Genomic DNA, 15,912 nt, shown 5'->3' on the forward strand with positions numbered 1-15,912 from the left:
CTGAGCTCAGCTGGTTTTAACTTTCTGCTCTGTGATAAAAGATGTTTAAACCTCCTGAGTTGTTATTTCCTGCCTAAATAAAGTTCTTCAGAGTATTAGATTTTCTTGTGGAACTGTCCAAAGTCATTTGAAAGACTTGAATCCCAAATCCTGGCAGCATCTCCCCTCTTCTCTCCCTGACAGCTAACCTCCAACTCCTCAGCTTTTCTCCCAAGAAGAAAGACTTCTCATGTTTTTCTGTCTTTAATGTCATAAGGCCTGGACGTCATTATTACATTTTTGTGTGGAAAAAACTCGCAAAATAACTTGATAATGACTAAAACTGTGTTTATTTCTGCAACATCCAGAAATCTGCAGCATGATTTTTTTTTCTTTCTAAAGACAATTTGAATATCTGGATTTTGCAGAATTCTCTTTTTATTTAGCTTTTCCCAGGTTAGAAAAGCACCAGGCTGTTGTTGGGGAAACAAAGGCATCCCACATCTCTGTGTACCAAATGGTTTTCACCTGCTGACGGCTTCTATTATGTCATCCAAACCTGCCAAACACACAGAAGCTGAACTTGTCGGCTTTCATCTGAATTATGACTTGATAAGTCACAAGCTTTAGGATGATGAATGATTTTACATGCTTCTCATGTATCTTCACTCCAGAGCAGAATCACAAAATCATCAGAGCAGAAGTCATAAGCAGAAATGCATTATATTCCAGGATATACCTTATGAGAAAGTAAAACTCTGTTTTATATTTCCCGGAGAAAATTCCACAGGCAGCACATTTGTGAGACACTGAAGGAAATAGATGCATGACCTCTGAGGTGTGGTTGGGGTGCATTATGAGTGACACTGGGACAGTCGGTGTATATTCCACACAACAGATTTCTTTCCAAAGTTAAACATCTTGGGCAAGATCTCACAAGAATCGAAAGTGTGAGCAGTAATCTGCAAACATGGTTTATAGGTGATATACCAGAGTGATACGTAAATGGGCGACAGTGCAAACGCGTTGCAGACTATTTAAATGCATGATGTGGGTTGCAGCGGGGGGGGGGGGGGGGGGGGGGTTGGATAGAAAACCGATCGAAAAGAAATCTGACTGATACACAAATTAACACTGTGTGGGAGCAAATTTATGAAAAAGTTACTGCTGGCAGTAAAATGATGCAAACAGGCCATGAAGTAGAAAGACAGTAAAGACATTAGAAGGTGAAGAAAACAAATATCAGCATGTAAAAAACCAGGGGAAGTAGGGTGGACGTACTGTCACCTTACAGACAGAAAACACAATGAATATGACAGTCTCTTGTTTCTAATAAAGGCCTCATTTATTTTTTACAGAGGATTTCATAAAGTGACCACCTACAACTCAGCCACATGAAAACTCACTTGAAAAGAAGACCGTTTTTCAAAATAAAAGCATCTGCAGACAAGATGGAGCCACGGTGTTTTATTAAGACAGCACTGTAAACGGCACAAAATCTGTGTGTCCTGAACGTCCCGATTGGCCGCTCAATATGCCTCCATCCCACATCCCAGCGAGTCCTGTGTAGTCGCATTGCTTTGATTGTGTGAGTGAGCATCCGAGCTTACAGCTGATGAGAAAAAATCTGAGCTGAGCGACTGGAGGTGCAGGTGTCAGTTTAGTTTTAAGAGCATCTGTGTACAGTGACTTACACTGTTTTTGGCTAGACTCAAATCAGCCAGGGCAGACAAAACTGCTAGCGTTGCTATTGCGCATGACTCATCTCCACATCCATCCTGAGTTCTTCCAACAGCTCCAACATCCTGCCTCAGGCAGATGTTGTGATAATTGTTTCCTCCAACATCCCAGAAATATTCCCATCACGATGACAAGGGCGTTCTCTGCGTCTCCTCGCTTTGTTTCCACGTCTCCTTCTGGAGATAATATCTGCAGCCATATGCACAATTACACAGACTGTCTGTATGTCTTTTAAAATGTGTTGAATATAGACACAGTTTCTACCAGCAACATTGATCCCAAGTTTAATAGATCACATTGTGGGTGATAAATTAATACGTTTACATACATATACATTTTCTCCTCCCAACACATGCAGAATAGCATGTGAACTCCATATATTGAACATTCATTTATGTAGAAGTACTGAATGCTGTATGCTGTTACTAAACCAGGTTTTATTTTTTTGTTTGCAGTGAGTTATCACACATATTGGTACATACAAAAACTTTAGGGTGGCTGTAGCTCAGGTGGAAGAGCAGTTGGCTTGTAGCTCGGAAGGTGGGAGTTCAATTCCACCCTTCCCCTGACTATGTGCCAAAGTGTCCTTGGGCAAGACACTAAACCCTAAGTTGCCCCCTGATGTGCCTATTGTGGTTTTAGCGTATGTGTAAGTCGCTTTGGATAAAAACATCTGCTAAATGACTGTTGAGTAGATATGGTCTGTTTTGTCATTGCAGGGTGGGAAAATATCTAATGCGTGTTGTTGGAGGGAAAAATTACATTGATCAACTGATAATCTCTGCCAGGTAGAGTAGCTGTGACCTTATGAAGACAAATGACTGTAATTAGATTATTAGTTTAACTGTACATGTATAAACTAATGATTCCAGGGCTGTCAGTGTGTGTGTGAGGGGGAAGCACATGGAAATAAGAATTTGTGTAAATGTAATCTCCTGCTTGCAGGGCAAGAAGCAGTAACAGAGTCACTGGCCTGGTCCTCCTGGCCTGCTCCTTGTGCGGGTGGGGTCATATTGTGTGGGCGGGGTCACATTGGCATGATCAGTCTTCTCTGAACACGTTCCACTCTGTATGTTCTGCATGTCACACAGTCACTGAGTCGTTTGCAGGTTTATTTACTAACAGCAGCTGGTTTTCTTTTTCTCTCATTTATATTTAACCTGATAGTTTAGTCTTCCGCAGGGGAAATCGGAATCTAATATTGGCCTGTTTGTGTAGATCTGTGTGAATGTATAGGTACATGCATTTATATAGGTGAATGCGTATGGGTGTATATGTGTATGTTTATACAAATGTCTGTTTTTTTCTTTCTTTCTCTATCTCTCTCTCTTTTCTTCTTCTCTATATGAGATGTTGTCTTTCTCTTTCCATTTATCTGTCTGTCTCTCTCCTATCATCTCCAGTCTGGTTCAGCACTAGAAACTCTGTATTACAATCATACAAAATAAATAAAGAAATAAAATAAAAAATCCAGAAAATCAAGGGGACCATCATACCAGTAATGCTCCTCTTGGCAAAGTAAATTTGCTCAGCAGAACACAGCATCCAGACCATCATTCTGCTGCTTAAATACTGGACAAGACACGAAGAAAAAAGGAAAAAAAAAAATAACAGAGTCTGAGGAGGGGATAAAGCCCAACAACAGCACCACCAGTGTGGCCTTACTGTTGTGATCTCATTCCCTGGTCTGGCATCCTGGCACCTGGATCAGCACCTGATCTTCATTTCAGTGACAGCACTACTTAAGACCAGCTCAGCCTGCTGTTCATTGCCAGATTGTTGAATGCCCTGCGGTACAACTCTTGGCCTTGAGAAATTCTTCTCAGTGTTGCTTACCTGTAGATAACCTGTTTGTTTTTCCCTGTTAGAGATTATGTTTGTTTGCCCAACTGCCTGCCAGCCTGCCTGCCCGCCAGCCAGCCTACTTGCTTCTCAGCCTGTCGGTTTGCCTCCTCACTTGTCTGCCCGCCTGCCTGCCTGCTAACCTGTCTTCCGCATTTGTCTCGGAAATCATCTGGACCCACAGAGGGAGAATAAAATCTTGTTTCAAACTCTGAGCAGAGTCCGCATATGAATTCTACTTACTTGATGTCAGCATAACATTTGCAGCTTCACTGCATAACAGTTATCCTGTGCTCAGACCCTCCCTGCTCATATGGCTTCATAATGTTAACATTACAACATGTTTAGAGAACACAAGTAGGAGCCATTACATTACACTACACCCCCCCACCCCCTCCCGCAAATACGCCATAAACAATAAACAAAAGTTGCCTGCAGTGTTGCTTCTTCCAGGCATGAAGTTTTTATTTCCTGCAGCGCATTTAAAAACAAAAAAAAATTACATGCAAAATGAGGAAATAAAGAGCCGTTTTCCTCCAACTCATACAGCTGGAATGATGGATACTTCATCTCCCACTGGTGTTTGCAGCATCAGGCTACAGCTCTCACACACACAAACACACATGAACACACATCAGTGGATGTAGGAAATGTTGGGCCTTTTGACGTCTATTGGGGAATAATTCAAGCAGATGTCTGTTTAATTGATTGAAACAAATTATCTCAACTTTGATCCCTGTCCCAATGATGAGGGAGTGATCGGCTTTTTGAAGGCGCACCACAAACCTATTTCGCAGCATGTGTGTTGTCAAGATAAGGTGAATCTTCTCACCTCTGACCCATTCACAGAGAAGTGTGACTGAAACATGAAGCAATCCTTTAAAACCTTGGGATAATTAAAGAACCAAGTTTAAAAGCTCATAATCCATCAGATATGAAAAGAAATGAAATGAAAACTATTTAATTAATCCCCAAAGGGAAATATTGTAGTAATAATAATAACTAGAGGAGGCCTTGCTCCGGACGCTGATGGCTGCTGGCAGGAATGATCTTCTGTATCTTTCAGTCTTACATCGGACCTGAAGAAGCCTCTCACTGAACACACTTTGTTGTTTCATCACTGTGTTGTGGAATCCTCCATCATCTTCATCAGCTTGTGCAGCATTCTTCTTTGGACAATCAGCTCCAGCGGCTCCAGAGTTACTCCAAGCACAGAAGCAGCTTTCTGGATCAGTTTGTTGATTCTCTTCAAGTCTCTGGTTCTGATGCTACTACCCCAGCAGATGCTGCAAAGCTGACTGCACTCTCCACAACAGACTTATAGAAGATATGCAACATCTTGGTGCAGACGTTAAACCATCTCAGCTTCCTTAAGAAGTACAGTCTGCTCTGACCTTTCTTGTAGATGTAGTCAGTGTTGCATTTCCAGTCCAGTTTGTTGTCCAGCTGAACTCCAAGATACTTGTATTCCTCCACCACCTCCACCTCCTCTCCCAGGATGGAAACAGTGCTTTGTTTATTCTTCTTCCTCCTGAAGTCAACAATCATCTCTTTTGTTTTGCTGCTATTTAATATGAGATGATTGTCACCGCACCATTTAACAAACTGACTGACCAGTTCTCTGTACTCTGCTTCTTGTCCATCCCGATACACCCCATAACTGCAGAGTCATCAGAGTATTTCTGCAGATGACAGGACTCAGAGTTGTACTGGAAGTCTGAGGTGTACAGAGTGAAGAGGAATGGCCAGAGTACAGTTCCTTGTGGTGCACCAGTGCTGCTGACCTCCATCTCAGACACACAACCTTTCAGTCTCACAAACTGGGGTCTGTTTGTGAGGTAGTCATAGATCCAGGTGGTTGTGGAGGTATCCACCTGGAATTTATGGAGCTTCTCACATAAAAAAGCAGGCTGAATGGTATTAAAAGCACTGAGAAATGAAAGAACATGACCCTCAGAGTGCTGCCTGAATGGTCCAGATGAGAGTGTGCTCTCTGGAGCAGGTATATGATGGCATCTTCAACCCCAAGTCCATTACGATATGCAAACTGGAATGGGTCCTGAAAGGTGTTTACTTGCTTGTTGAGGTGAGCCAGTAAGAGTCTCTCCAGGACTTTCATGATGTGAGATGTCAGGGCAACTGGTCTGTAGTCACTTGGTTCAGCTGGTTGGGTTTTTTTAGGCACTGGAACAAGGCAGGAGGTTTTCCACAGCACCGGGACTCTATTTTGTCTCAGACTGGTGTTGAAAAGGTGCTGGAGAATCGGACATAGTTGTTCTGAGCAGGTCTTGAGAACTCTGGGACTGACACCATCTGGACCTGCAGCCTTGTTCTGGTTCAGTTTCTCAAGTTGCTTCATAACCTGATTGCAGGAGACAAACAAGGTGGAGGTCTCAGGATGTCCTGATGTGGAGGGAGATGAAGCTGTGTTCTGGTCCATGACTGAGCTGCAGGGTGACAGATTGGAGGCGTGACAGGAAAGCAGTGGGCTTATGGAGGGTGTGTGGTCTGTTGGGCTGGAGGTAGGGGGTGAACTGAACCTGGTGAAGAATATGTTCAGCTCATTAGCTCTGTCCAGACCTCCATCAGGCTGGTCCCCCTTTCTATACATCCATGACTAGATGGATAAAGTATGGATAGATGGATGGATGGATGGATGGATGGATGGATGAGGGATGAATGGATGGATGGATGATGGATAGATGGATGGATGGATGATGGATGAATGGATGGATGATGGATAGATAGATGGATGGCAGATGGATGGATGGATGGCAGATGGATGATGGATGGATGGATGATGGATGAATGGATGGACAATGGATGGATGATGGATGGCAGATAGATGATGGATGATGGATGGATGATAAATGGATGGATGATGGATTGATGGATGATGGATGATGGATGGATGGATGATGGATGAATGATGGATGGATGACAGATGGATGGATGATGGATAGATGGATGGATGGATGATGGATGAATGGATGGATGATGGATAGATAGATGGATGGCAGATGGATGGATGGATGGCAGATGGATGATGGATGGATGGATGATGGATGAATGGATGGACAATGGATGGATGATGGATGGCAGATAGATGATGGATGATGGATGGATGATAAATGGATGGATGATGGATTGATGGATGATGGATGATGGATGGATGGATGATGGATGAATGATGGATGGATGACAGATGAATGAATGATGAATGGATGATGGATGATGGATGGATGATGGATGGATGGAGGTGCTGCTGCTGGGTTACTCTCAGTGTGATCCCCCAGTCATCCAGCTTCAGCTGCCTCAGCCTCAGCATGGTGCCGCAGTCAGCATTGTTGCATATTTAATGATGAGAGCTTCCACCTGCTGACAAGGCAAAGTGACAGAACAATAACCCCCCCAGTGCCCCCCCACCACACACAGCATTCCAACACCATCATCAATCCTGACTCCCTGTCTGCCGCGTCTCACTTGCCACAACTCCCTCTGCTCCAATCCCACTTTAGTCCATGCTGCTGTCTCCCTTCCCTGCCCCCGACACACACACACACACACACACACACACACACACACACACACACACACACACACACACACACACACACCACTGTGCCCTTCTATCTGAGTTCCAGCGCAGCACCACAACCTTTCCCTCTGACTCTTATAAATCACTGCAACAAATACCCACAACTAAGTGAGTAACACGAGGAACACACAGCTATAAAACACATACAAAGCCTCAGCAAACATATTGGTTTGTGTTTTCTGCATCTGACAACCATTTTCACCTGATAAGATCAGAACTCTGTTTCAATATTATATTCATTGCTTAATTAGCTTCATGTATTTTCTGTGTGTTGTCAGCTTTAATACTCTCCACGCAGACGTTCTTGATCCCATTAATCATAAATGTCTTCTTCTAGTTTTTCTGCTTCTGTCCTTGTAGAATGAGTTTGTCAGATGGTGTAATTCAGCTGCAGATGTCAGCTGCCACAGAGACATGAGGCCCCTGGGTTATTTGGGCCAAATTTCCAAATTAAAACTGGCCCAATAACACCTTAACAGGGACAAGTAATCCCTAACTAGGCCACATATAGTATTTATACACAAAGTAGGCCAAAATACATATGGTAAAACCTAGCATGATTGTTGTAACTTCTCCCAAACCACACCCAGATTAGTCAATGTTCAGGCGCACACATGCATACTTCATCAGAGTTAAAGAACTATGCCACCCCAAAAATGGAAAGTTGCATCCTAATGATCTGCAGGCTGAGCAAGCAGGGTCCGATATCATGTTGCCTGACATTATGGCTTTTACTTGTCATAAGTCACTTTCTCACACTGCTCCCATTTTTACATCTTTTTCTGCTCTTTTAGTTGTCCAGATCACTTTAAATGTCTCACAAACATATATCAGCTCTCTATGAGACACACAGAACAAAGAATTTTAAAGATTCATGAATCTTTAAAATAATTAATTTCAGCTGACAGTGAGACTGCATCTGAGTGTAGCATCAGACCGTCAGAGGCTGTAGTATCTACTTCCTGTTTCTGGCCATCTTTTCAGACTCATGCTGTCCATTAGGAAGCATTTAATCACTGCACCATTTACTGGAAGCTGCTGTCTGTGGTGCTTGTGTGTGTCCAAATCAGTTGCATTAGTACATTTACACAATCCAAAAATGCCTGAATTTGGAAGGTGGTGAGGACAAACCAAAAGGTGTCCCTCTGACATTAGACAGGAGGAACAAATGTCTTCACAAGTAAATCTGAAGTGTGGAAAAGATCATCCAAACTCTCCTGTGGGTAGGTGAAAGCATAGCAGTAATGTCATGTACCTCTCTGCAGCAGTGAGCTGGCTGGACTAAAGACCACAGCCAGCATCATCGGAGCATTTTCCTGGGACCTTCGCAGTGGGACGTCCATTTTGCAGACTTGTTAAGTTTGTGTTAAGATGCAGTGCTGTAACTTCTCCCGACTGGGATACATACTTCTTTACATTCCATAGTTGCCTTTGTTCATATGGGCATATAAAGAAGTATGTTCCCCAAGCAGGCTGCTGTCCTCAGCGGCACATCAGGCCCCCCACCACCAACCAGGCTCTTCACCAACCAGTGCCCCTGCCACCCACTGTCTCCTCCCTCCAGTGTCAGCACACTCAGTAGTGGAAGAAGGTGATGAATCACCCACCCACCCAGACACCCCCATCCCCCAAACACAAGTTACTACAAGTTAATTGAAAATGTGAGAAAAATGTAGAACTTTTGTCCTCAAGGCCAGATATTCCCTGTGTGCCAATTCAGGGTCTGCACACTTCAAAGTGTGTTTACCGTTAGTATGACAATTACCCATAATGCTCCAGTCCTCCGTTGCTTAGGAACTACATATGCCAAGTCATCTCATTAATGAACCCATTCTTTCACAAAAAACAGGAAAATATCGTTTAAAATGATAGAAGATAGCGCCAGTAATTTCATTTATATTCATGTACCTTTGTGATTAAATGACAAACATGAAGAGGAGGAGGACCAGACCTGCTCTCCTCTGACTGACAGCTCATTCTGTCGAGCTGACGTTTACTTCAGTGAAAAACTATCCTGGTCAGATGACTGTAATTTAATTAATTTGTGGTTAATGGACACAATGTGGGGCTGCACGGTGGTACAGTGGTTAGCACTGTGGCCTCACAGCTGGTTCGATTCTTGGCTGAGGACAGTGGCTTTTCTGTGTAGAGTTGTGCATGTGTAATGTCCCTGTGTATGCGTGGACTCTCTCTGGGTACTCCTGCTTCCTCCCATGCATGTTAGGTTAATTGGTTGCTCTAAACTTCCCATAGGAGTGAGTGTGAGTTGTTTGTCTCCGAGCTGTCCAGGGTGTCCAAATACTGCTGGGATAGGCTCCAGCTTCTCCACGACCCTTCATTGGACTAAGCAGTTCGGATAATGAATGAATGAATGGACACAATGCTGCTGTCGTCCCAGCTCGTTTGTTTTTGTTTCCTTTTCCTTTTTTTTTTTTTTTTTTTTTTTTTTTAGTGTTTTATGTTTTAAGTTTTGGTGTTTTATTGTAAAGCACTTTGTGATTTTATCGAGAAAGGTAAATGAACAGTTATAAACATTTTTATTAAAAAAATCATCCTTGCTGGCGCTCAATGGCTGCTCATTCTTCTCCACCAGGTGCACATAGGATTCATCGCTTGTAGCCTTTGTTCCAAGCTAATCTGGAGCCAAACGTAGTGCGGACTTGAAGGCGCTTTCGAAATGGGATAGAACTTGCTGAAGCACTATGACATATGTAGGCGACAAATCCGCACTTCAAAGTGTGCAGAACCTGAAGTGGGACACAGCTATTGTCTTTGAACATGTTCCTCCAATTTGTCCCTCTATGTTGCTTGTCCGTCCAGCTTGACCCTCTAGTTTGACCCTTTAGGTCATCCCTTTAGCTTGTCCCCCAACTTGTTCCTCAAATTTCACCCTCAAACTTTTCCCTCTAGTTCACTGTTTCTCAATTCCGGTTCTCAGGGCCCCCCGCCCTGCATGTTTTATTGGCAACCCTACCTTAACTCACCTGAATGAAATAAAGGTTTGTTAACAGGCTGTAACAACTTAATAAGGAAGTTAAAAAAACCGACTCAGGTGCTTTGGAGGAGTATCGTGTGTGAAACATGCAGGGTGGGGAGGGGGGGGGACTGGAATGGAGAAACACTTCTCTCCAGCTTGTACCTGTTGTTTGACTCTGTAGTTCTGCCATCTGTCCTGATATGCAGATCTAGTCCTGACATGCAGATATAGTCCTGATATGTGGATCTAGTCCTGATATGCAGATCTAGTCCTGATATGTGGATCTAGTCCTGATATGCAGATCTAGTCCTGATATGTGGATCTAGTCCTGATATGCAGATCTAGTCCTGACATGCAGATATAGTCCTGATATGTGGATCTAGTCCTGATATGTAGATCTAGTCCTGACATGCAGATCTAGTCCTGACATGCAGATCTAGTCCTGATATGTGGATCTAGTCCTGATATGCAGATCTAGTCCTGACATGCAGATATAGTCCTGATATGTGGATCTAGTCCTGATATGCAGATCTAGTCCTGACATGCAGATATAGTCCTGATATGTGGATCTAGTCCTGACATGCAGATCTAGTCCTGATATGCAGATCTAGTCCTGACATGCAGATATAGTCCTGATATGCAGATCTAGTCCTGATATGTGGATCTAGTCCTGACATGCAGATCTAGTCCTGACATGCAGATCTAGTCCTGACATGCAGATATAGTCCTGACATGCAGATCTAGTCCTGACATGCAGATCTAGTCCTGATATGCAGATCTAGTCCTGACATGCAGATCTAGTCCTGACATGCAGATCTAGTCCTGACATGCAGATCTAGTCCTGGTATGCAGATCTAGTCCTGACATGCAGATCTAGTCCTGACATGCAGATCTAGTCCTCATATGCAGATCTAGTCCTGACATGCAGATCTAGTCCTGATATGCAGATCTAGTCCTGACATGCAGATCTAGTCCTCATATGCAGATCTAGTCCTGACATGCAGATCTAGTCCTGACATGCAGATCTAGTCCTGACATGCAGATCTAGTCCTGACATGCAGATCTAGTCCTGGTATGCAGATATAGTCCTGACATGCAGATCTAGTCCTGACATGCAGATATAGTCCTGACATGCAGATCTAGTCCTCATATGCAGATCTAGTCCTGACATGCAGATCTAGTCCTGATATGCAGATCTAGTCCTGACATGCAGATCTAGTCCTGACATGCAGATCTAGTCCTGACATGCAGATCTAGTCCTGATATGCAGATCTAGTCCTGACATGCAGATCTAGTCCTGACATGCAGATATAGTCCTGACATGCAGATCTAGTCCTGACATGCAGATATAGTCCTGACATGCAGATCTAGTCCTGACATGCAGATCTAGTCCTGACATGCAGATCTAGTCCTGATATGCAGATCTAGTCCTGGTATGCAGATCTAGTCCTGGTATGCAGATATAGTCCTGACATGCAGATCTAGTCCTGACATGCAGATCTAGTCCTGATATGCAGATCTAGTCCTGACATGCAGATCTAGTCCTGACATGCAGATCTAGTCCTGACATGCAGATATAGTCCTGACATGCAGATCTAGTCCTGATATGCAGATCTAGTCCTGATATGTGGATCTTGTCTGATGAATGTCCACCTTCCCAGCTGGTTTATCAGAAACCTCTAAAACACCGACCATGACACCAGTTTTCACAGTGGTATAAAACAGTTGTTGACTTTCTCATACACACACACACACACACACACACACACACACGTGTGCGGTACGCGCTTCACCTTGAGTTTCACATTTAAAGGTCGAGATGAAGTGAGGTGATAAAGAGGAGGTGGGAAATGAAGGGGGATAGAACCCCCCCCCCCCCCCCACCCCCCCCCCCCCCCACACACACACACACACACACACACACACACAGCCTGCGCCAAAGGACAGAGAAACAGCAAAAAAGAAGAGAAAATGAGGAACAGGAAAAAGAAAGAGAGGTGTCTCTGACCTGTTTCAGTTCGTGTCCCAAGTGCTGTCTCTGCAGTTTCAACACACACACACACACATACACACACATACACACACACACAGTCCCATGCAGTGTTTAGGCTGCATGGGACCACTTCCCTCCACACAGCATGTTCTCTCATTGTTCATCTCTCTCTCTCCTCCACAAAATACAACCCAACACTTCGTCCAGTGGGTAGTGGTGATGATGATGATGACGAGCTCCACGTGCAGCATCTTTTCTTTAAAACAAATGTATGTCAGTGTGCAAGCTGTGTTTGTGTGTGCATGTGTGTGTGTGTGTGTGTGTGTGTGTGTGTGTGTGTGTGTGTGTGTGTGTGTGTGTGTGTGTGTGGGTGTGTGTGCCTCTACACATCTTCAGTCGTCCTTGTCGCTTCAGTGAATCCTGTTCACCTGAGACTCCCCTCCTATTAGCCTCAGCCCCTTATCTGCAAGCAACCAACCCCCCATCGCACGCGCACACACACACACACACACATTCTGTCCTCTCAGAGATCAATACCAATTTATACGCAAATGCAAAAGGCTGAGTTGTGCTTTTAATGAATTGAACCGTTGCTAACGTCAGGCATCTAATGAAGCCTCAGAGAGGTGTAGAGAAAACCTCTGGCAAGAGCAGCAGAATGCATGCAGCATCAGCTGTGTGTGTGTGTGTGTGTGTGTGTGTGTGTGTGTGTGTTACTGTTACTGTTTCTGCAACAAGGGGGGGTTCTGTCACATTCAGAAACATAAAACCATGTGGTAGAAAAAAGGGAGAGATCCCCAGAAATGGACGTTTTGCTGCTTTGACTCTCTGTGTCTTTGCTTTGTCAAAGTCTCACCTTGAATGAGAATTAGAGCTAATCAAATCACCATCAAAGCCTTCAGGTGGACTGCTGACACAGCACAACCTCAACTATCTCTTCTACTTGCTTTAATGCAAAGGACAAAAATGCTTTTTCTACACAAGTGAGCCCCCCCCCCCTCTTACACACACAACTTGGCAAACAGCTATGCATGTATTTTCCTCTTGTGTTTATCCACACAAGTCCTCTTTGCAGGTACAGCATATTGCTTTTCCATGCTCCATAAGTTTTTTTTACTTTTGCATTTTGTGCTGCACTTTGAACACACAAAACTATTAGAATATCATCTTGTGAATCCCCCCTCAACAATTCCTTTGTGTGTTCCTACCACTATGTAACCAGCAGCATGGGGCTGCATGCGCCAGCCCTGCCCACCCAGTAATTAAACTAAAAGTCTCTTCCATAAATCACACTCGTCCTCTCCCCTTGTTCTTTCCCTCCTTTTGCTCCAGAGAAGGAAGGAGGGTTTTGTAAATCACCAGCTGGGGCTGGTAAACGAGGGTGGCTTTGCACACTTGCACAATCTCAGCACAGCTACAGACTCAGATACATTACAGAGAAGCTGCCAGTATCTGCTCCTGCCTCTGCTCTCCATCCATGTCATGCTACAGGCTGGGATTAGGATACTCCAGGGGAAGAGCCAGCTGCTGGAGATGGTGAGATGATGGCAGGAAGAAGCACCGGGTGGCTGCAGGAGAAGAGAATTTCCCAGCATCTATGGCTTCTGTTATCATTACAGCTGACTAATCCTGCATGTTTCAGATTTGGGGCAATGCTAATACCACAAAAAACAAAGTTTTACACCTAGAAGATTCCCTTCGGACAGTTGCAACAAGCCTGCAGGGCTGGGCCGGGATACCCGACACTTTGCTACCTCCAGCCTCCGGATGCTTGACAAACAGCTGACCGCTGCTGATCTCCCTCGCATGTGCTAACTGGGTAAAATTAGCCTGGACAGTAGGAGAGAGAGAGAGAGAGAGAGGACAGGATGCAGAATGGATGGCAGCATATGCAAGACACTTTTAGAGCCTTGCTTCTACTTTAACCCCCCCTCCCAGCAGTGTGCGTTTTGTCTATAGATAGCGCTGAAGCCTGGCTTGGAATGCCAAACCCAGCGAGGCATAGACTCTAAAACATGTTGGGATTACCACGAATAAAACTCATCTGTCCTGCAGGTGGGACAAACTGGACCCCCCTAATTCCACATCATGAAAACAGGACAAATCCCTTTTTCACACACTGTTACTGGAACTGGAACTGATGCAGTCAAGACTTTAAATGTCTCATATTGATTCAAATTCAAATTTAATTTCACAAAAACAAAAAGCAACAAATGGATTTTTCTGTTTTAATTGGTCTTTATAATCAGATGTTTTACTTGTTACTTTTAAATGCTGTCCACCACTTAACCCCCCCGACCCCCGCGCAGTTCCCAGACCTTTTAACCCCCTTCTCATTGTCTTCATCTTAGATAAACCTGATTTCATTTAGATCAACACATATAAATAAAAAACAGCCCAGACTGTATCCAACTTCCAGATCAGCAGTTCCATAAACAAAAAAAATCAAATGAAAAGTTTGAAGGCGGTCAGGACGCACACACCAACATGCCCTGATGAATGACCACATTTATTTTACACATAAAGGTGGACTCTTACCATCGAAAAAGTGATCCAGAGAGGGTTGGTGGCCCATGCAGATGAAGGCAGTTGCTGCAGGCGGAGTCTCTCGTCCCTGAGAGCTGAGTAAGCGATGGAGAGTTAAAGGATGCATAGCGGAGAAGAGGAGGAGGAGAGAAGAAGAAGAGGGTCATGGGACTAGCTTTTCTCTCACTTTCTCTTTGTTGCTGGATCAAAAAGGGAGGTGGGGGGGGGCAGAGCAGTAAAGAAAAAAATAGGACCTCCATGTAGAACAGAGAGCAGAAATACCGCCATTGAAGAAAAAGAAAAAAGGGGTTTTAAAGTAAGGACCGAGCAGTGAAATCCGCCAGCTGGACATCTCCTCACCGGGACGATAAAGTTAGAGGAAAGACAGCTGATCACACCAGAGGAAGAGATGGAGAGAGAGAGCTGACAGAGCTGAAGGACAAATCAGTAAGAGGGATGGAGGGAGGGGATGAGAAAGCGAAAGAGCAAGGGAAGAAAGATGAAGGGAAAATTATGTAAAGAATTACATCAACTAGCAGAAAGGAGAGAGGACATAAGGAAAAAGATGAGGAGATGAAAATGTAAAAAGATTTGTGGATGACAGAAATGAAGAAAAAACAGGAAAGAAAGTAAGAGAGAGAAAAGGAATGAAGCATGATAGCAAAAAGAGATGTTCAGCTAAGTAATGAGGAGAAACAGAGGTAAAAACAAGTAGTGAGACTAACTCTTACTTTGTCCAGTCATCCTGCTCCATTATTCCACTCAATGATTGTCCACATATCCACATGTCCCCCAAGAGTGTCACAACAAGCAAAAAATAAAGACTAGAATAAACTGACAGAAAAACAAGAGATAATCTGATGCATATCAGGATGTAAAAGTAGATTAACAAAGTTGGAATCAGAACATTTTCACGGGGGATTCAAGCGAGAGGTTCAGCACAATCAGAGGAGACCCCCAGTGTCCGGCGTTTTTATACCAAGGAAAGAACCAGAGACACACACCCTGCACCAGCGCAGCCCCATCGCCATGCTCCACAGCCTTATTTAGTGAAGTGTGGTAAAAAATAGACTCTAAAGTGCTGCTGAGGTTAGGGGGGCAGGGTGGGGAAAACTGGGAGGTAATGCAGGGGTGGGATCAGGCAGTGTAAGATGGCTTTAATCAGTGTATGGGTTTTTTGACTTGTCTGGTCTGACTGTTTTTTCTACACTTGACTCTTAGTGTGTCCATCTGCTGGACGTGTGGTCTGTGTCTCCT

The 15,912-nt window shown here is 44.0% G+C and overlaps 1 protein-coding gene across 7 annotated transcripts in view; it reads right to left on the reverse strand.

The window, feature by feature from the left end:
* Nucleotides 1-15,589, reverse strand: part of LOC306754708 (uncharacterized protein) — a 58,625-nt gene extending 43,036 nt beyond the window's left edge. For 4 of the 7 annotated variants that reach the window (XR_013771268.1, XR_013771269.1, XR_013771270.1 and 1 more), the window contains exons 1-2: nucleotides 15,387-15,589; nucleotides 14,668-14,750 (exon numbers count right to left, since the gene is read on the reverse strand). Coding sequence is in view for 1 of the 7 variants with exons in the window: in XM_079238765.1 (XP_079094891.1) it covers nucleotides 14,668-14,750; nucleotides 15,387-15,442 (139 nt within the window). In the remaining 6 variants the exon portion in view is untranslated. Of the gene's footprint in view, nucleotides 1-14,667; nucleotides 15,088-15,386 lie in introns of all 7 variants that reach the window. The other 3 variants (XR_013771272.1, XR_013771273.1, XR_013771271.1) reach the window with 2 other exon arrangements.
* Nucleotides 15,590-15,912: the final 323 nt, after the last annotated feature.

The sequence above is a fragment of the Telmatherina bonti genome (assembly GCF_933228915.1).
Source record: "Telmatherina bonti genome assembly, chromosome: 4".
NCBI lineage: Eukaryota > Metazoa > Chordata > Actinopteri > Atheriniformes > Telmatherinidae > Telmatherina > Telmatherina bonti.